General features: G+C 42.1%; 6 protein-coding genes across 6 annotated transcripts; all 6 read left to right on the forward strand.

The window, feature by feature from the left end:
• The first annotated feature begins 1,838 nt into the window (after positions 1-1,838).
• On the forward strand, positions 1,839-2,618 carry LOC116917161 (larval cuticle protein LCP-22). Its single transcript, XM_032922531.2, has 3 exons — positions 1,839-1,999; positions 2,070-2,194; positions 2,272-2,618. The coding sequence occupies exons 1-3, from the start codon at positions 1,991-1,993 to the stop codon at positions 2,525-2,527; spliced, it is 390 nt and encodes a 129-aa protein (XP_032778422.1). The 5' UTR covers positions 1,839-1,990; the 3' UTR covers positions 2,528-2,618.
• A 2,936-nt stretch (positions 2,619-5,554) lies between these two features.
• On the forward strand, positions 5,555-6,723 carry LOC116915512 (larval cuticle protein LCP-22). The gene is given in 4 exon segments (XM_032920671.2): positions 5,555-5,714; positions 5,797-5,927; positions 6,003-6,090; positions 6,092-6,723. Coding segments are annotated over 4 exon segments (396 nt in total). The 5' UTR covers positions 5,555-5,705; the 3' UTR covers positions 6,260-6,723.
• Positions 6,724-13,724: 7,001 nt separating this feature from the next.
• LOC116915422 (fibrous sheath CABYR-binding protein) lies at positions 13,725-14,980 on the forward strand. Its single transcript, XM_032920552.2, is given in 4 exon segments — positions 13,725-13,733; positions 13,806-13,863; positions 13,866-13,968; positions 14,049-14,980. Coding segments are annotated over 4 exon segments (951 nt in total). The 3' UTR covers positions 14,830-14,980.
• A 739-nt stretch (positions 14,981-15,719) lies between these two features.
• On the forward strand, positions 15,720-16,640 carry LOC116917162 (endocuticle structural glycoprotein SgAbd-1). The gene is made up of 3 exons (XM_032922532.2): positions 15,720-15,878; positions 15,980-16,143; positions 16,216-16,640. The coding sequence occupies exons 1-3, from the start codon at positions 15,768-15,770 to the stop codon at positions 16,469-16,471; spliced, it is 531 nt and encodes a 176-aa protein (XP_032778423.2). The 5' UTR covers positions 15,720-15,767; the 3' UTR covers positions 16,472-16,640.
• Positions 16,641-17,024: 384 nt separating this feature from the next.
• LOC116915372 (uncharacterized protein KIAA0754) lies at positions 17,025-18,640 on the forward strand. The gene is made up of 2 exons (XM_032920479.2): positions 17,025-17,201; positions 17,274-18,640. The coding sequence occupies exons 1-2, from the start codon at positions 17,190-17,192 to the stop codon at positions 18,609-18,611; spliced, it is 1,350 nt and encodes a 449-aa protein (XP_032776370.2). The 5' UTR covers positions 17,025-17,189; the 3' UTR covers positions 18,612-18,640.
• LOC123470248 lies at positions 18,615-19,924 on the forward strand (the record flags this gene model as incomplete). Its single annotated transcript, XM_045170308.1, has 2 exons — positions 18,615-19,324; positions 19,411-19,924. Coding segments are annotated over 2 exons (1,005 nt in total), but the record flags the coding sequence as incomplete, so codon positions are not given.
• Positions 19,925-19,946: the final 22 nt, after the last annotated feature.

Raw genomic sequence — 19,946 nt, forward strand, 5'->3', positions numbered from 1 at the left:
CAATCACGCACAAGGAAATGGAGTGGCTTTTGTGCGGTTCAGGTGGGAGAAAGTATGGTCGTATATATATAGACTTGTTGGAAATGGAATAAGAAAAGAAAGGGAAAAATGTATTTGTTGTGTAAAGCGAGCCGGCATTTTAGGGACGGACGCGGAAATGGAAAGCACGTCGGCTTTATTTGCTTTTCGTTCATTTTGTTGACACTATTTTGAGTCAACGATTCTCATCGATACTTCAACAGTCGGTTGAAGTCGGTCAATAGATGGTCAGGTTTATGCAACTTTCAAAGTTGCGTAACCGGGGACACTAACGACATTAAAAGAGTTACGCACAAGTCTATTTAATTAATGAATGAAGGCTAAAAACTGTTTATAAAGGAAAGTTGATGAATAAGGAGAAGATAAAAGTCTATTAAGTTTGGACACAGTTATAGCATCATCAGTTCATTGGCTAAAGAGATTTGTATCAATGCGCATTGTTGCACACTGCTAATAAATTCTTTCTGATTTCTGTGCCGATTGGAAACACCTTCCACGTCTTTAAAATCCTAAGAAGACTGAGGGATAATTCAATTCGACCAATGAGATTAGCATCATATTAAATGGCCAGACCTGTCTCGTCAATCGCTTGTCGATAGTCATCTTGTTGCCTCCCAATATATACAACGATAACAATCGAGAAGAGTCTAACGTGTTTCTCTTAATGCTGGACAAAGTAAACAGTTCAGTGGATGCTATTTGTAAATGTTTGCTGAATAATACCGAGTTATCTCACCGTATGGCAACAAGATATACGCGTGGGAAGTGATGAATATTTGTTTCAAATGATGCTGGATCCCATGCATTCCTTTCACATCTTTGACGATGATTCAAGGTTAGTAGGGAATGGCTTATCTTTGCGGGATGCGTTAAGCAAGACGTTCACGCAGCACTCCCTTCAACCGAAAACATAGAGAGAGGCAGCATTTAGTGCAGGTGCATCATTTATTATACCGAAATCCAGGAAGGAGACATCCCTTTTTATTTTCAAAACATATTCAAGCGTCAAGGATAAATCGATAGAGGCACATCTTTCATTTAATAAACATTCAAGTCAATGTCGTCTTATTTAACCATATATTGCCTGTTGGCAATGGCATCGCTTAAAATATAGTTTTAAAAAACCCCAAAGAAAATCTTCGAAGATACAAGAGAGAGTGATGCAGAGAATAGTAATAATAATACACGTAATAAATAACAAGAAATAATAAAAAAAAAATACAAAAAAAGAAGAAAAAGTAAAAGTGGACAGGCCGCAGTTGACCCTGGATGGTGTTGATGGTTGCCCTCAGGTAGGGAGAAGAGGAGTGTCTTTCCCCCCTCTCTCTCTCTCTCTTCTGTCTGCATGTGTGTGCTGTTTTGATTGCCTGTTTGGCTTATAACGAGGGATGGCGAGAGGTGAATCACGTGCCGCACCGTGAAGAAACGTGAAACCGAATGGCAATGGTCTGTGTTGTTCCTCTCTCTTTCCAAGAAAAGGAAAAAAAGAAGAACCAAAGCAGAAAGAAATCTCTTTCTCCGGCCTTTTTCTTGGTTAATAGTTTGAGGATTAATTGTGTAACCCTGCACCGCACACACGTGTGTATGCATATAACACACACCTCAATAAGACACGAACATAAAACACAAGTTGAAAAGCGAAAAGCCAAAGAAAGAGAATTCCCGAAACGAAAGGCATCTCTGTGTCGATTGCCTTTCTGGCACATGAGCAACTCGCATAAAGAAGGTGAAGAAGATTTAGAAAACAAAAAATCGAAGAAGAGGCCAACTCCCACCCACAACGTGGAATTCGTGTGATTTTTTTTTTTTTGGGCTGCTAGACAGAGAGATCAGAGATCGTCTATAGAGGAGGCAGAGAGACGTGTATATAAAGCGAACCATCAGTCGATTCAAGTCACACACAAACATTCTCATCTCCGAGAAATATCCACCACTCCAAACAACAATCATCATGAAATTCGTAAGTTCAAACAGCATTTAAACTGAAGTGAAGTGTTGGCCAATGAAAACAATTTGATTTTTTTCAACAGTTGGTATTGATCGCTTTGGTTGCTGTCGCTGCTGCTGCACCGGCTAAACTCGATGACGAAAAGAAGCCCATCGAAATCATCTCATCCAACAGCGAAATGAACGCTGATGGCAGCTATTCTTTCGAGTAAACGCTGATCGAATTGTCCTGACATCGTGACTCAATTATTCCTAATGCACTTCTTTGATTCATTAATCGTGCAGTTTCGAGAGCGCTGATGGCACCAAAGTGCAGGAAAGTGGCAATCAGAAGCAAGTCGGACCTAAACCCGAAGACATTGGAACCGTCTCCAAGGGATCTTACTCTTTCACTACCCCCGATGGTGTTGTCCTCACCGTCAACTGGGTCGCTGACGAGAACGGATTCCAGGCCACCGGTGACCATTTGCCCACTCCTCCCCCCATGCCCGAGCACGTCGTGAAGATGTTGGCCGACTTGAAGGCTGCCGGTCTTCTGTAAATGAAACAAAACTCCTCTTGACAATGCCATAATGAAAACCAATCAAAATATTCGTGTGTGCCTATAAATAAAAATGTTTTTACACATAAAAGAAACCCGTTGATGTTGTGATTGTAAATAGGCCGCTTCCCATACGATCCTATAGCCAGTTTTAGATTCGTTGGCTTTTAGATAATCTAACCTTTTACGATCAACGTTATTCAATTTCCAATTGGATCCCAATTTCGTACGCGAACAATTTTCCAGTTTTCGGAGCTTGCGAAACGGTAAAAATGGGACAGAAATATAAAGAAATGTTTCAACTACATTACTCATTTCACTTTTTATGTTTGACCCTAATAGTTGGTGGATTTCCCGCCGCTAACCCACGGACGGCTCGTGAGAGTCGACGACCGACCGAGTTTAGAAAAAAGAAGACGACAGCACATTATTATCATTATATTTTATACATGGCCGATGTCTTTCTCTTTCTTTTGTGTTCGAATTTAAAGAAAAAGAAAGACGTCATTCAACCAAAACTGGAGAGAAGTCCCGAAATGCGAACGACTCCGAAACGATTGGCACGCACGTCTCCAACTCGACTGCGCATTTCTTAACAGTTGCCGTTCGAGAAGGCGGACAATGAAAAATAAAATTTCCCCTTTCAAAGATGAAATTCGTTTATTTAAAAACAAAAAAAAAGGGGGGAGGGAAGATTTATGGTAATTACACGCGAGACGAGGTCGCGGGAGCGCATCTCCTTTTTTTTTATATTTAACGGCTAGTGATGACTCAAGGACGACCCTGGACCAAACCAGCTGAAGAGACCAGAGAGAGTTAAAGAGAGATGGAATCAGACGTCGAGGTTAAGCAGGTTTTTTTTTAAATTCTTTTCCATTAGATCTTGTTCCTTCGTGAGTTTTCTGGTTTCTGTTGTTACGATTTCCGTTCGTGATTCAATGGTTGATTACATACATGTGACACGTTGACGTTGTATCATGAGATGCACTCCTGGTTCAATGCATTTCATATTTGAAGACGATGAAATGCAAGTGATTTCAAACGATACATTTTAGACTTACGGAAATCTATATACTTTTCCCTTTTGCGAAATTTCATTGAATTTGGCCAAATAAAGGATTACGCATATGGGCACTGGTCGTCTTGACTGATCTCACGCAACAAAAGACGCCGGCAGGTCGCATAGAAATGAGAAATGAGTGAAAGGCAACAGTTGCGAGAGATTTTTATTTATATATTTTTTTTTTGAAATTCTATTGAATCATTCAACTTTGCGTTTTATTTTTGCAAAATAAATTCTAATAATGGTCAACAAACAAAACGATAGAAATCCAAGAATCAGAAATCAATGCTATTTTAAGAGGCGAATTAATCAATTGATGGATGATGATGTCGGATTCCACTCTCTTCGCCTACTGATCGCAGTGGCCTAGTGGCACACACTCGAATACTATGGAGATGCGCACGAACGAATAGACATTAAAAAAACAAAAAAACAAAAGGATTAAATAAACTTTTATTCATAATAAAATACACAGTTGCCCTGGCCTGAAGTCAAATGCTTTCGAACCTGACCTCCTTTTTTTTTCCTACTCCTTCATTTCTTCACCCCCCGTCCCTCTTCCATCCTCATTTTCGTGTTGAAGTGATTCAAGATCATTATGTTCTACGTAATACAGGTGAATACGGGCGAGACTGATTGTTTAAATTCCAATGAGGCACACACATAATCTGTTTAGGTTACGCTCGTTATAATAACTTGAAGTGTCTGGAATCTCGGCCCAGCAGATTACAATGTGTGGGCTAACTATAGAATTTCCAGCACGAAAGTCGTTCTTTCTTTTTTCTATTTTAACCTTTGATTGATTACCTTTCCTCCTCATCGCAACCTGCACACAAAGTCCACCTACAACGTATATGGCAGCAGCCCTTTTTTAACCTTCATTCAAATCCGCCTCCACCTGTTCCAAACCTTTTATTTTTTCTCCTAAAGAATTCGATTTTTTTTTTTTTCACGGGAATTTGCGACCGTGTCGTTTTAATCAATCGAGGAAAACAAAAGTGAAAAACGATCGCTGTCCAACTCGTGACATCTTTGTTCAATTCTGCGTAACACAGCTGGGCTTTTCGGGAGTTATTCAGCTGTCACAGATCCCCCCCCCCCTTAAAAAAAAATTATTCGACGGGCAAATCAAAATTCAAATGTTGTCCTTGTGTTTAAGCGGATGCTTGTCTCGTACGCGCAGTGACGTAGGAAGAGCCCTCACCATATGGTTGGTGCGACCCTGAGCTCTACAAACAATCGACTCGTATAATCACTGCTGCCATGTTAATGACAAACTAGCGCATAAACTTACCTGTGCGCAAACTATTATTATGATTCAAACAAAGCCCAATGTTGCAGAATGTGTTGGAAATGCGAACTGCCAATCTCTCTTCTTTTAAATGTGTAACAAGAGCCATTAAAATTCGATTTCTGAAGGCACTGTGTCATCACTTGAATTTCTTTGCACGTCCGGCCGCCCAAAACTGCGTGTTTTTGCCCGCGTTCTTTTTCCCTTTCACTTGCGTTGTGCAATTTTCTGCCATTTCCTCCTGTATGTTTTTTGTTTTGTTTTGTTTTTTTAGACCTGCGTGAGCGGTCACGCCCGACAGCTGAAGACGATCGTGTATAACCCTGGTTGCAACGAACGGTTGGCATGTCCAACTCTTCTTCATTTCTTTTTTCTTTAACGAAACGAAAATTTCGGGAGTGAAAAGAAAAAGAAATAAAAAATAGAAAATGGAAAGAGATAAAGACAGGAGATGGGGGTCGGCAATGGCAAACAACTTAAAAAGGACCGAAAGGCAAGACGAAGAAAAGGACAAAAATAAATATAGAAAATAAAAGCAGGTGAGGTGGTGGTGGGGATGGGACGGAAAACACCCGGTTCAAATGCACCTCCTCCCCAAATAAAGAAGAAGAAGAACTAAAACGAAAAAAAAGAAAAAAAAGAAAAACTGAATTCTCCCATCAGACATGGAGTAAGAGAGCTGTCCGTGTGTATATAAAAGGAAGAACTCGTCCGATGAAGAGAGCAGTAGCTAACCGCATCCTACACTACAACACACACACTGACCATCAGTGCAAATCTTGATTCCTCTCTTTCGTCAATTACAAATTTCAAGGCTCAAAAAAATGAAAGTGGTAAGCACGTCTCAATCAAGGCAAAATTCACTTGTTCTTTCACGTACTTAAATTATTGAATGCAATTGCAATTGTTTTTTAGTTCATTCTCGGAGTTTTCTGTGGTCTGTTGGTCGCCTGCTCCGCAGCTCCCGCCAAATTGGACGAAGTGAAGCCCATCGCCATCGTCCGATCCGCTAGCGAGAACAACGCCGATGGCAGTTACTCTTACAGGTAAATGACACAACCATCACCTGAATTTTCATCAGTTCCATTGCAATATTGAAATACATTTTTAATATCAATCAGTTTCGAGAGCGAAGATGGCACCAAAATGGAAGAAAGTGGCAACCAGAAACAAGTCGGACCTAAACCCGAAGACATTGGAACCGTCTCCAAAGGGATCTTACTCTTTCGCTACTCCCGATGGCGTCGTCCTCACCGTCAACTGGGTCGCTGATGAGAATGGATTCCAGGCCACCGGTGATCATTTGCCCACTCCTCCCCCCATGCCCGAGCATGTCGTGAAGATGTTGGCCGACTTGAAGGCGGCTGGTCTTTTGTAAAAACAAAACAAAATGGCTACCCTCAACTTGACCTGGATATAACCCGAACGAAAGAACGGCACTTGAACGACCGATTGCGACGGTACAACGACAGTAACCAAACGATGTAAATATCAACCGATCTGGTGGCACACGCACATCAGCACGAGCATCTATAGATTTGCTTTTCCTTTCCTTTATGGTTTTATACTTTCCCTCTCTTTCGGCGTCGTGGAAACGGATCGGTCCTTTTGAACATTTTTACATTTTTTTGTTGTAGGGCATTTCTCTTTTTTTTAAGCTTTTGTTTAACGGTACAACATCCTGAATAGTGGACAACCTCATCCGATCGCCCAAACAAACGTAAAGGAAATATGCTAGCCATTTATTTGTATACTCTTGTCCATCCTTTTTCTTCCAGAATTCTTTCTCTATTTTGTGAAAGAAAAAAAAAAAAAAATACAAATGACAGTTTTCTCTAAGAATCAGAACGTTTTCATTTGCGTGTGTGTTGCCTACTATACATCCCCGACTCAGTTGGCTAATCCAAGGTTCTTGGGACTCGGATCGAAAACGATGGGCAACGAAAATTCTACGTCGTCGACGACATCGTAAAGACGATGACGGTATAGTTTACAGGACATCAAATCAAATTGGAATTTGGCCGTATAGTTTAAAAAACAAAAAAATTCTGTTTGAAAAACGAAAAAGGATTTTACGAGACGTGGTCGATTGCCTCACGTGATTTACTGCTAGATGTTGTTGATGGACCAAAATTCAGGCCACTAGTGACATATACAAAGAAAAGAGACATTCCTATTTATGCAAAGCGTGCATGTCGAAAAAAACAAAGCCTGATGCGTTTATTGTTGATAGAAAAAAAAAAAGAAATTGTTTTTATATTATCCAGGAGCCCTGATGATATCCGCACATGTCGCCCGTCTTGTCCGCCATAACAACGAATTTTATTTAAAAAAAAATAACAAAATGTAATAACCATTTTTCTTAACCAGGGGGAATAAAGCCATCAGCCCTGAACGATTTGATGACAATTCCCCATCCGTTTTTATGGATTTGGTATTCGAAAATTTCCTTGTTGGTGGTCTGGCTATAGTTTCCCATCAACAAAAATAAGAAGACGATTGTAACTTTCGATAGAGCGCATCCACAATCTTCGTAGCATCAAGGTCGTCTACGATTTAGAAAAAAAAAAAGCCATTTGCTTTTACTTTGTGCGACGTGAACCTGCTGGCACTAAAAACGTTTGAAAGGGAAAAACAAAACAAAAAAACTTGGTCATGTTGCTTCAAATCCCGGAACAATCACGCTACGATTCAACGAAAGAAATGGTGTTTTCTCTGAGGCTACAACACATGTCGGCATAGTTCCACTTCCAAGGGCCTTAACAGCTTATAAAAAGAAATTCTGGTATACGAGCTATTCGGCCAGTTGATAATGATTTTTCGCCTCCGGTTCGACTTAAGTATATCATCGTAATAAACCTTCCCAATCAGACACATTTTACGTGAGTGTAAAGAAGAATGGAAGAATGGCTTTGAAAAAAAAAAAAGAAAGGAATATGAAAGCGTCGATGGCTTTCGTCTGGTAGGGAAAAAGGGCGAACCTCAACGACGAGACGGGGGAAGAGGAGACGTAATCGCATCCATTTAAACCACTCACTGACTTGCCTCTTTCTCCTTACATCATCAGCCGTGAATAAGAAGAATGAAAGTGGTAAATCCCGAACGTGTGTGTTCGTCTGTCTGCGTGTGACTAGACAAGAAAAATTCAAAACATTTACATTTTTTGTTGTTGTTTGGTTGGTTTTTCAAATTTCATTTTGGGTGTCTTCCTCGGTCTGGTGGCCAGTCGTCTGGGCCACTCCTACCCAATTGAAATGATCCATCGTCAGCTTAATCAGTGAGAATCACGCCAAGTAACCTGTAAGCAGCAAACCTCATTTGCATACATGGATGCTCTTACTTCTAGAATCGTCATTCTATAACGACATGAGCTCTGACAACCACGACTTGGTGTTTGAAATCAGCGCACCATCAAGGACGACAATCAAATGAAACGTCGTTTCGACTTTGAACGAGAAAGGATTCATTCCGTGACCGGTGATGGTTATTGACCAAAACCTTCGATGCCAACAAGACGTTGCCAAACAAATGCTGTTCGATTTTGTACCATGTCTAGCAAATTGTCAACAGTACTTTAATTGTCCAACCGTCCACTAAAAAGTATGGGTGGCTATATCTCAAGTAGTTTGCATGCAAAAACGTTTCATTCCATTGCAAAATCCAAATGGACTCTCTCTCTCTCTCTCTGTTTACATCCTCTTTCTTTCGCTTTTGGTTTTGTTTGAAAAGGAAAATTCTACTGCGATCGTATATAGAGCCTTCCGTACATCGGCGGTTACTCAGCCCCGATTGCGTATCTCCTGTTGTGTGTATAGCTGCGTACACACAATAGCTGTTGTTTCCTTTTTCGAATTGATAGACAGCAATTCGAATAGCGTTGCCGACTAACGTTCGACATTGTGAAAAAGATAGGATACCGAATGATTTGCATAAATGCACTTTGGCTGATGCCTCAACAACGAACGCGCTCCTCAAAAGGAATCAAAAGTATATAGCTTCAAGAAACATCCCATTACAAATGGAAACTTGAAGAAAAACATTACACGGACATCCGCGAAATTGGGTGATTCGAACCGTTTCTCTTATCAAAGATATGACGTCATTCCTTTACAAATGCCGGTATACACACATCGGAACGTTGATCGCGTCCCTATAAAAGTCAAGCATCAAATGTCGATAAACAATAGCCGATCGGCCGGAACATTAACCTACATTTTTACTAGTTATTTATATAGCTGTACGTCTAGACATATCCACCCCGAATAAAAATCACATTCAAACATGTACAGCGTTAAGTATATAGAAATAGCGGGATACAATGAGATCGTATACGAGACGGCTACTATGTATAGGTGGGACTCGTTTATTTCCCACGGTCAAATCGTCACCACCGGTGAGATTCGGTTTATCGCATCGTAGCGTGAAAGAGTCGTAGATATACACGTATATATATCTGATATATGGTTTATGCTTAGTTGATTATACTGTCATAACAATCACGAGTTTTTCCCGACCGCAAAACATCTGTTGCGAATCGCGTTTCGCACGATCGGAGGACCTAAAAAAAATAAAAAATACAACAAACGAAAGCGACCCGATTCGCATGGAAATCTCAATTGGAAATGCGATCCATGTTCGCTTCGGTGACGAATAGCCACGCAAACAACTATAAAAAAAACAAAATCAAATTCGCGAATTCTAATCATCATTCTGCATGACTTTCCTTTCTTTCCAACGTCTCATTAAAAAGCAGAACGGGAAGTTGTGCTGCCCATCACCGCAAAGGGAAATGATTCCGTGAACCGACATCGAGAAATGATTCATTATACAATGCGGGGGGAAAACAAATGAGAAACAAAATGCGCCAGATATTTGGCAAAACAGCAGGTCGTTTGTTAAGCTTAAAAGTCTATTTTCTTTATTGCATTCTCAAGACTTGTTATCGTGATGGATCAAATGTTTTATATATCAACGTGTCTTCATTTTCTCTATATATCCTTTAACCGCCGTCACGATCGTTGATTCTTCGTTCGCTATGGGCGACTCTCACCATCAAAATTGGTGTAACGGAATATAAAAATGAAAGTGTAGTTATGTGTTTTATTTTCTAACAAGCTCAGACATGTATAAAAATACAACAAAAACAACATAGACGGCCATGCCCAATTAGGTTACGGCACATCCGATATTCTCAACGCGCACAATCCATTCGGGGAAAGGGCTTTCGAAAAAAAGGAAAAGAAAAAGACGTGGAAACATCCAGCACTGACTGGATGCGGTTATCAAACACGACGTTTTTCCCACAGCAGTGAGACAGGTGGATTGGACAAATGTCTTGATTTTCCCCTACCAACTGATTTTACAAATCGGTTGGTGAATTGCACAAACGACGGGCCGTCAAACTGTCGTTTCCAATTAAACACTCTTTTATGGTTCTCGACCTTTTCACACAGTCAGAGCACACGTCTGTGCATGTCTGACGAAAGAATTGGATTCCACTAGTTGGTTTTTACGATGAGAAAAATACAATCGACCCGTTGTTGCCAAACAAAAACAAATTCAGCTGATTCATTGCAACCCAGATAGTCCTAATAATTGCAATAGTTGTCGAATCATATTCGTTATGATGTTATCTGACAGAGAATCAGCAGCAGGTGGTTTGTATAGCTATTCGCACTATTTCAAAATGCAACAGCCAATCCCGCATGACTCGCCGAGTGTATATATGCCAACATTTACGCCCGATGACTGAGGGCTGCTCTGTCCGCACGCAACCGGAAGCTCCATCAGCAAATAACCCACCTACTGTGGATGACAAAGCTATTCGCAGAATGATTTGAACTGTTAGATATATAGAGACAATACTATATTCTTTTATGGTAAATAGGCTGTGTAATGACGTAAGTGAGCAGGGGCTGGTCTCGGACTAGACCTTGACCGTATATAGGCCCTATATACATCGACGACTATCACGTTGGCTCCGATAGCCGCGAAACCCACACCCTCGTTAATATTCAATGGCAAAATGAACATTGTGTTTCTGTATATTATAGTGGCATACTGCTGTGGGATTTTAAAAACTGTGTCGGTTAGGAGATTGATGGTTGACATTCGGCGCGGATTTGGTGATCAACACGATCGAGCTTGTTCGGTTTTACGTGTTCACAAGGTGGCCGAAAGGGCCCGCTGATTGTGATTATTTGAGAATGACTGGTCTTATTTTATGGCTGACTATTGCCGGAATCGGTCGTTTGCGCACGACCTTCACCTGGATTATTTTCACCGTTCTGGAAACGATGGTTGCGTGTAGTTACAATCGAGCGTGCTGTGCATAGCGATTGAGCTGCCACTGGAACCACAACCCACAAACAATCTTTTCGTTGTATAGTTATTTTGTCTTATACTAAAACGGCAAATCATCGTCAATTCAATATGGTAATAACGAATTCCTTTTGATTTACAAACATTAGCGTTGTACTTTTCTACTTCACAAAACAATATAATTTACAACGAGGGAAGGCGAAAAAATAAATATTATATCGACTTACTTTCACTTTTTTCGTTTTCTGCGAAACAAATGTTATTGAAATGAAATTGGCTGATAATGAAAGGTATAGTGGGACCAAAGGAGTACCTAATAGAATTTCTAGAAAACTTGCATAGCGCACAAGGCAAACAAGTTGCGCACGTTGGCGATAGTTACCTGGGTGCAGGATCACGTATACCACACGAAAGTATTGGCCAATTTAACCTATCAACGACAAGTTAAAGCGGTGCATCCTATAAAGGAGCTGTTCGTGCGAAAAGAGGCCATGTATATATATACGTATGATTGTTCAAAAATGCTTTCTCTTCCATAATTCTATATGCCATCAGGGATGAATCCACCGATGGAAAAAGCCAAAGTTTCAAGACGGACTGTATCATATACGATTATCTATTTACGCCATAATAATACGCAAATAGAAACTGTATTTTGTGTTGCCTGTTTTTAGGTTTGGAGAAACTCGGTGAAGAGAGAAATCCAGCAATTATACGTATCAAGCTAATTATATTCCGTTAGCTTCCTGGGGTCGGCGAGGACTACACTCAATTAGAGTCAAAGACAAATCAGAGGAATAATTGTTTGCAACAGACTTTCCCATCGCCATCTTCCGCGTTCCTCTGTTGTGTGCGTGCGTGCCCTGCCGCAACGACAATCGACCTTCTTATACATTCTAGAAATTGACTCTCCATTTGGAAATGCTACCCAATCAACCAGAAAGCCATAATTTAGCTTTAAATAGTCTCCATTTTTGCCCAAACATGAGCGAACTCGATGACTTTTGTTTCGTGAAAGTAGTTTGAAACGCTAGTTTTTTTTAAATTTTATATCATTCATTACATACTTCCTTCTTGGAATTCACAAGTAGGTAGTGTACTAACCACACAGGAAAACAATCCCCATTCAACCGCAATTTTATTATTTATACCTTCACCTAAAATAGGAAACGATAGCAAATTGCACTATGTACATATATAATTACGCGTCCTTGCTCCGGTAATTCCCATCAGCTACCGGTCCCATTTTATGTGCAAGTATGTGCTTGCCCTTACTTCAAGTTGATGGTAACGTGCTTGCACATTGGCAGTGACATTTCCTGTATAGATATAGCGATAAAACAACAATCCGCATCTTCATAGTGAAATCAATGCGTGATCTAAGTCCTGCTCGTACGATGGTGAGGATGAATCGAACGGCTATAACGCTGGTGAATATTATAGCCCAGGTCCGATTGAAGTTGTTGCCGACCTTATATCTCACTGTATTAATCATAAATGGGACTGACGTTGATAAGACAAATTGATTTCTTATTTCCGCGTGGCCCTCTACATGTATACGATTCCTATCGAAAACTATAAACTAACCTAAAGCTAATCGATCAAAAGTAAAGACAATCAGTGTATCTCGAAATCTAAAAACGATTGCGGATCTAATGTCGAGGGTATACAGAGTCATAAGACTTTGCTGATGCAAGAAGTTACGAAAACGAGAGAAATTGGCTTGAAAATCACGGGTTTTTATGATGAACCGCGTGGGATATGGCGATGACAAATGTAACGTTTGCGTCATGTGCATGCCAAACGAAAAAGAAAGTTTTTAATAGCATATACAACAGCTTGTTCGGTTTAAGCTATCAATCACGCGGATGCCTGCCAGCCGATTGTTTTTTTTTTTTGTGTTTTTACACACCCCTCTAAAACAGCAGGATATGATGTATCAGCTGTCGATTGCTATAACAGTGAGTAGCTATAGTTATTATCACTCAGCAAAATAACAACGGCCATGACAACGTGATAACGCCCTTTTTACACAGCACTTTTCGAACGAAAAAATTTCAAAAAAGAGCAACGTAACTTTTCTTTGCAGATCGAAACAGCAGTTTGACTTTGAAATTGAGGTCAGACTAGATTCCTTTTCTAGATTCCATAAGGTTAAAGTTGTCTAAGGCAATTTCCTGTTTGCCAACGGTGTGTATATGGAGACTTAACAACAACAAAACCAGTCGAATTTCATTTGAATTGCTTTTACACATTTTTTTTTTCCGATTTAGTATAACGACTAATCGAAAAGATCAACCTCTTTATTCGTCACCTGCACAACACACCCTTTTTTTTTTCGTTCTAATTAATTGTGGGCACCTTACTGGGATTGACATTTGCGCTAACCTGAACAGGAAATGGGTCACGACCGCCAACACGTCGTCGAAAAATTTCGAAATTCAGTTGTAGTATATAAGACAACGAATGGCCGTTGGATAGACACATTCAATCGCAGCACTTGCTACAGTCCCAACATCAAAATGAAATACGTACGTACACGTCATTTTTATTTAGCAATAAACAATTCAGCTAAAAGATCGATATTTTTTATTGTAATGCAGGCATTTGTTTTCACTCTTCTTATTGCGGCCGTTTGCGCTTCCCCGTTGGGTTCCAGCTCTGCTCCCCTGCTGAGGATGCCCCACTGGTCGTGCCCATCACCACCACACCCATCCCCATTTTGAAACAAGAACTGTCCATTGAGAATGGATCATTCGTCAACAAGTAAACGAACTTATGCCACTATAGTAAACTGCGTTTAATATTGGATTTAACGCTGCGAATTTGCTAATTCAATTGTGTAGCTTCGAGACTGGGCATGGCATCGTCGTCAATGAAAGTGGCAGTCAGAAGCAAATCGGTACGGCAAGTGGCACGGTGTCTACTGGCTCTTTCTCGTTTACCAATCCGGAAGGAGCTGCCATCACCGTCACATGGATCGCTAATGAGAACGGATTCCAGCCCACCGGTGATCACTTGCCCACTCCTCCACCTACCCCCGAACACGTCGTGAAGATGTTGGCAGACATGGAGGCCGCTCTTGACGCTATTTCCATTGCTACTGAAAAGCCGGTCAACGTTGTTGTTGCTGCCGAGGGAGCTCCGATGGATGTTTCTCAAGATCCTGTTCCAGCTGCAAGTGCTCCAGCTCAAGTCGAAGTCGCTGCAGTTGCATCTGCTGCAGTCGAATCTGTTCCAGCTGTGGGCAGTCCGACTGAAACTGCTTCAGCTCAAGATTCTCTGGATGACGCTGTTCCAGCTGAAACTACCCCAGTAGAAGCTGCTTCATCTGTGAGCAGTACGGTTGAAACTGTTCCGGTTCAGAACTCTCTAGATGACGCTGCTCCGGCTGAACCTTCTGCGGATGCATCTGTTCCAGCTGAAACTACCCCAGTAGAAGCTGCTCCAGCTGTGAGCAGTCCAGTTGAAACTGTCCCAGTTCAAGATTCTCTGAATGACGCTGCTCCAGTTGAACCTTCTGCGGACGCAGCTGTTCCAGCTGAAGTTACTCCCGTTGAAGCTGTTCTAGATGATGATACTCCAGTTGCATCTGCTCCAGTGGAATCAGCTCCTTCTGCCTTGTAGATACGCCCCCCTTCATTGAATTTTTATGGGTTTTTGCCAATTTTCTGGAACTGCCTCGGCTTGCCTCTTGGTTGTCTATTTGTATCATAACGCTCATTTGTAGTATACGTCGTTTCGAATGCTAACGTAATACACCATTTCATGTTCATAATTCTAAAACGCTCTTTTAAAAATGTTCTGCACTGATGCAATTTGACTTCACAACCATGGCCCAGCTATCAAATCCCGACGATCTAATGAAAATAAATTCAATTGGAACAAACGCAATCCCGTTGATGGTTGTGCGATGTACAGTTGGTCCTTTCGCTAAAAGCGAACGCCCATTTCAATGAAATTGGAATCGATCCACAGGGATACATGATGGCAAATCACCAAGAAGATGTCACTGGCATCACGTCATCACGTACTAACGCCAAACGAAGAGAAAGTCTGACAAACTTTTCCTTGGAAATTTGGCGAACGAGATAAATGTATCATCTAGGTTTTTATTTTAGTGTCAATTTTATGCGGATATCCATCAGGCTGTGTTTTTAAACTCTTTCAGGACATCTATGACGACATGATTGACGTTTGACGAATCACCTGTGGCCGATAGTGATCGTATACTGAAAAAGCCTAACAGTCGGTGCGTTTAGGACGAGACTATGGAAAAGAGACGCACCCACGTGTAGGATCAGATATGGAGGAAGATGGCCTTGTGTCAACCGTTTTTAAGTGATTTCTAGTGAAAGTAATGTTTCTCGTTATGCACAGCATCAACCCTCTCTCTCTTCACACACACACTTTTATACCCGTATATGTGTTAAGTGTCCGTTCCCCTTCCGTGAGCTCTGCTTTTCATTTTGGATGTTTTCAAATTGCCAAGTGTGGACATATTCGACTCTCTTCGTTGAAAGAGCTATACAAAAATCCTCTTTCCGATCGCGTTCACTGATAAAATGCAGTATAAAAACAGCAGGCAGGATCCAACAAAAGCCAGACAATCTTCTTCTTCATTCCAGCAAACATCCAGCTCTACAAACAGCCCCCAAACATCCATCATGAAATTGGTAAGTCTCTTTTGACCACCGTCTATTCGTTTCATCGAAATCCTATACGTGTTGCAAACTCGCAAAACTATCCGAATCGTTTCACTTTGTTGTTGTTGCAGTTGATTGTTGTTGCTCTCTTCGCTGCGGCTTCCGCCAACGTCTTGCAAAATCCTTGGCCGTTTACTGTTGTCACTCGCGATACCAAAACCGATGCCGAAGTTAAGCCCGTCGCCATTTTGAGATCGACCAACGATCTCAAAGAGGACGGAAGCTGGAAGCACAGGTAACTGTTTTTAACTGTATACCTATCCTCATCGTCATTATTATTGAGCTGTCCATGTCTGTCTACTTTCAGCTTTGCCAGTGAGGATGGAATTCAAGTAGAAGCCAGCGGATTCCAGAAGAGACTCGGACCGAAACCCGAGGACATTGGCGCTGTTTCTCGTGGATCTTACTCTTACGTCACTCCAGAAGGTGTTGTGCTCACCGTTAACTGGACGGCCGATGAAAACGGTTTCCAGGCTAAAGGTGATCATTTGCCCGTTGCCCCACCGATGCCCGAACACGTTGTGAAGATGCTGGCCGACTTGAGAGCTGCTGGTCGTCTTTAAACTTCCTTTCTTGTGTGACGGACATCCACCGTTAGGACAACTGCTGTATCCTGTAATCGACAATTCCAGAAACCTGCCAAGCCTTAGATTTCGAAAAAAAAAAAAAAATTTGTTCACAACATGTACCATATATAGACTGGAATCAATAAAGAATCCAACTGCTTTTCTACATGGCTGTCTGATTTCTTTCAACTCAAATAACTCGATACGTACCTAGGATAGTCTATAACCAGGAATGGCACTTTAGCTGTTGTTATGCGTGCTGTGTGATACTTTTAGAAAGAAACCGAGAGTTATTATACACTGTGTGTTTCGTCGCCTAATTAAGACGTTCGAGCGCCAGCCCGCCGCGTACTCGCGTGAAAGTCCTGCGGAATAAGGAAACGGCACACCTGCACTAAAAAGAAGAGCTCAGCTAGCAGCTTTTTCTCAAACGCAGTGGGGAAAGTTCTTTGCCAATTAGGGAAACAACAGAAAAGCATCTCAATCTGGGATCCATCACAGCTCAATTTCTTTGAATGAGCACTGACAATGCGCGACAATCTGTTGCGGTTTAGAAAACGAACACTTCCAGTAGGAGTGACCTGTACGCTGACTTCCCTGTCGTAGAGGAAAAATGTCACCAAAGTATAAAAAGAAGGCGGTGGCGTCGAAACAGAGTCAGAACACGTCACTTGTTGCAACCGTCTGGAAGTAATATAACACTCCCTTTTTAGCCATGTACTTGCTGGTAGGTGAAATTCATTTCATTTGTGCAATCGCAATTTTGGAAAATTCATCATCGTTTTTTGAATGAATTCAGGTGGTTATTGCAACGTGGTTGGTCGGGACAGCCGATGGTTACACGTTCCAAAAACCAGTTGGGCCAACCGCCGTGCATTATCCTATGACTTCACATCCTCATTTGAATGCTGGAGTATACGGTAGACATCAATCCTGGCTTCCCGGTGGTGTCAACGCACATCCTGCGGCTGGAACACGTCGTCAATACACGCCAGTTAATCAAGCGCCAGGTGCTAGATCTTATTTTCCTAAGCAGTCGCATGTTGCAGTCCCGCCGAGCGTCCCGAAAGCCAGCGCTTACCAAGCCCAGCATGGAACTCAAGGAACAATCAAAACAACACGTCCTTACGCACCTAAAGTCAGTTCCGTGATCAAACCATTTCCACCGAAACAACCTGATGAAAAGGTGGCAGTCGTTACGTCGCAGTCCTATCCGTCCGGCCCAGCGGCAAAAAGCCATGCCCCGGTACACAGTCCAGCATATAGCCCAGCAGTGAAACCCGTTCCAGCAGAGGCATCAAGTCATCCGGGTACAGGCAGTTTGGTTACAAATCTGCCACCACCGCGTTGGATTCCTTCATATGGCGTTGGTAATACTAAGACACCCGTGTACCCACCATATCCAACTGGACCTGCACCGGCTACCGGAGGTTACCAACAGCAACGGGCAAAACAACCGGCTGGACAAGTATCCACCATGAAAATGAGAAATGAAAAAGAGGCGTCGAATGAAGGTTCACTGGAGACGCCGTTACAAACTGCCGTTTTGATTACTAGAAAACCCAGTCAGGGAGCAAAGATAGAAACAAACGACCAAACCCCAGACGTCCCAGCAACCCATTCGGAAATGCAACCCAATGTCGATTATCCTACCCATACTTTTCCAACAATGACTGGAACCGCTTCAACAAATGCTAGCACGTTGCCAACACCAGAAACTCTTAATTATCAGAACCCTTCACCTAACGTTGCACTTACTTTATCCGACAACTTGTCTTCAACATCCGTACCCCATTTGGCAATTGAAGATAAAAACCTCCCACTTGAAACTGATGCACCTGTGGCGCCGATTGAAGTAAATGAAGTTCACACTCCGCAACCTATTCATCCGGAATCCAGTGGTGAGCATGTCTTACAGCCGGTTAACCCAACAACTGAAGCTACCCTTGCAATGAATGATGGCAGTTTTTCTGGGGAGAGCCAAGAGGTTAACTACAAGACCAATGCAAATGAGCAACAATTGATTCCCGAACCGGCTGTGAGTTACCAAGTTCCGCTGCAGTCCGCTTACGCAACGTCCAACACTAACTTGCAATCAGTGGAGGAGATTTCCAACACAAGTCGCAGAAGTAGGTGAGGTCTTCGAGCCCAGTTATTCGCTAGGGGATGTCCCAACAACCGCCCGTCGAAAAGTCCCTCGACATTCCGCGCAGCTCCAGTGCCTTCCTTCGATGATTCCGCAATTCCCAAGTACGTTTTGGGACCATATCCATCGTTGGTTTTGCCGGAACCACCTCTTGAATTGGCCAGCTCAGCTTATGGTGTTGCGCAGCTTGGTGCCGAAGAAACTCAACCTATTGTAGCGTCACAACAATCTGTTGGGAGTTACGGTGTTCCAGCAATTCGGCTGGACAACACAGAACATTTCCCGTTACAACAACAGTGGGGTTATTATTCAGCCGAACCTTTTCAATCGACCTCTGCTGATATAAGCCATACTAACACACTACCCTCTTCCCTGGGAGGTGGTTACCAACAACCATCAGCAACACATCCAGTCAATCATCCGCAATCATCTTATGGTTTTGAACAACCCAGCGCATCTCCGCAACAGAGCGGCTATCCATCCAGCCAACCATCTCTCACCGGATCCAACAATCGTTATCAAACTTCACACCAAACTGTGACAGTCGAGGATTTAAACCATTTTCAAGCTGCTGCTAACCGTTGGATTTCATCAAACGGCGCGAATGAAGTAGGTCGGCAATACTCTACGCACAGCGACAAACTCCCCGTTGCCATCCTGAGTTCCGAAAATGTACTCAACGAAGACGGAAGCTTCTCCTACAAGTAAGAACGACGTCGAACGTAGAAATGCATTCCATCCGTGCCATTTTTTAAGGTCATTATACTAATACTTTAAAACGTTGATTTAGCTACGAAACGGAAGACGGGATCAAAGTGGAAGCCAGTGGATACCAAAAGGAAATCGGAGCTGATCCGGAAGGTAGTGGCACTGTTGCAAAGGGATCATATTCCTATACTGCTCCCGATGGGAGGAAAATTTCAGTCACTTGGGTAGCTGATGAAAATGGGTTCCAGCCAACTGGGGACCATATCCCTACAGCGCCTCTATTTGCTGCTGTTGATATTGCGCACCTTTCGACTAGCGAGAAGACGGGCGGAAATGCAGTTCCCACTGGTTGGGTTCAGCCAGCCCATGCGTATTGAAGACGGAGCCCTACAACATAAGAAAACGTATGAGACATAACAACGTTAACGCTCGTTTCATCCTACATGCGTGTTTTCACGAGCAATTTTTAAATCACGATCGTATCGAATTATTTTACGTTTTGTTAAATTCTTTTGAATTCTAGCGGGATAGTAACAAAGAGTCCCTGAATCGTAATGTACACATGCAAGACATAATACAAATAGTTTTAAAAAGTTTTCCGATTGTTTTGCTTTCTGA

This window comes from Daphnia magna, linkage group LG2 (genome assembly GCF_020631705.1).
Source record: "Daphnia magna isolate NIES linkage group LG2, ASM2063170v1.1, whole genome shotgun sequence".
Lineage (NCBI taxonomy): Eukaryota > Metazoa > Arthropoda > Branchiopoda > Diplostraca > Daphniidae > Daphnia > Daphnia magna.

What these genes read in the sequence shown, in the direction of transcription:
- LOC116917161 (XM_032922531.2), top strand. An exon ending in GATGGCAGCTATTCTTTCGA is followed by an intron (nt 2,195 to 2,271) that starts GTAAACGCTGAT and finishes TTAATCGTGCAG; the next exon opens with TTTCGAGAGCGCTGATGGCA.
- LOC116917162 (XM_032922532.2), top strand. Translation starts at nt 15,768, where the DNA reads ATGCAGTATAAAAACAGCAGGCAGGATCCAACAAAAGCCAGACAATCT. An exon ending in AAACATCCATCATGAAATTG is followed by an intron (nt 15,879 to 15,979) that starts GTAAGTCTCTTT and finishes TTGTTGTTGCAG; the next exon opens with TTGATTGTTGTTGCTCTCTT. An exon ending in GACGGAAGCTGGAAGCACAG is followed by an intron (nt 16,144 to 16,215) that starts GTAACTGTTTTT and finishes GTCTACTTTCAG; the next exon opens with CTTTGCCAGTGAGGATGGAA.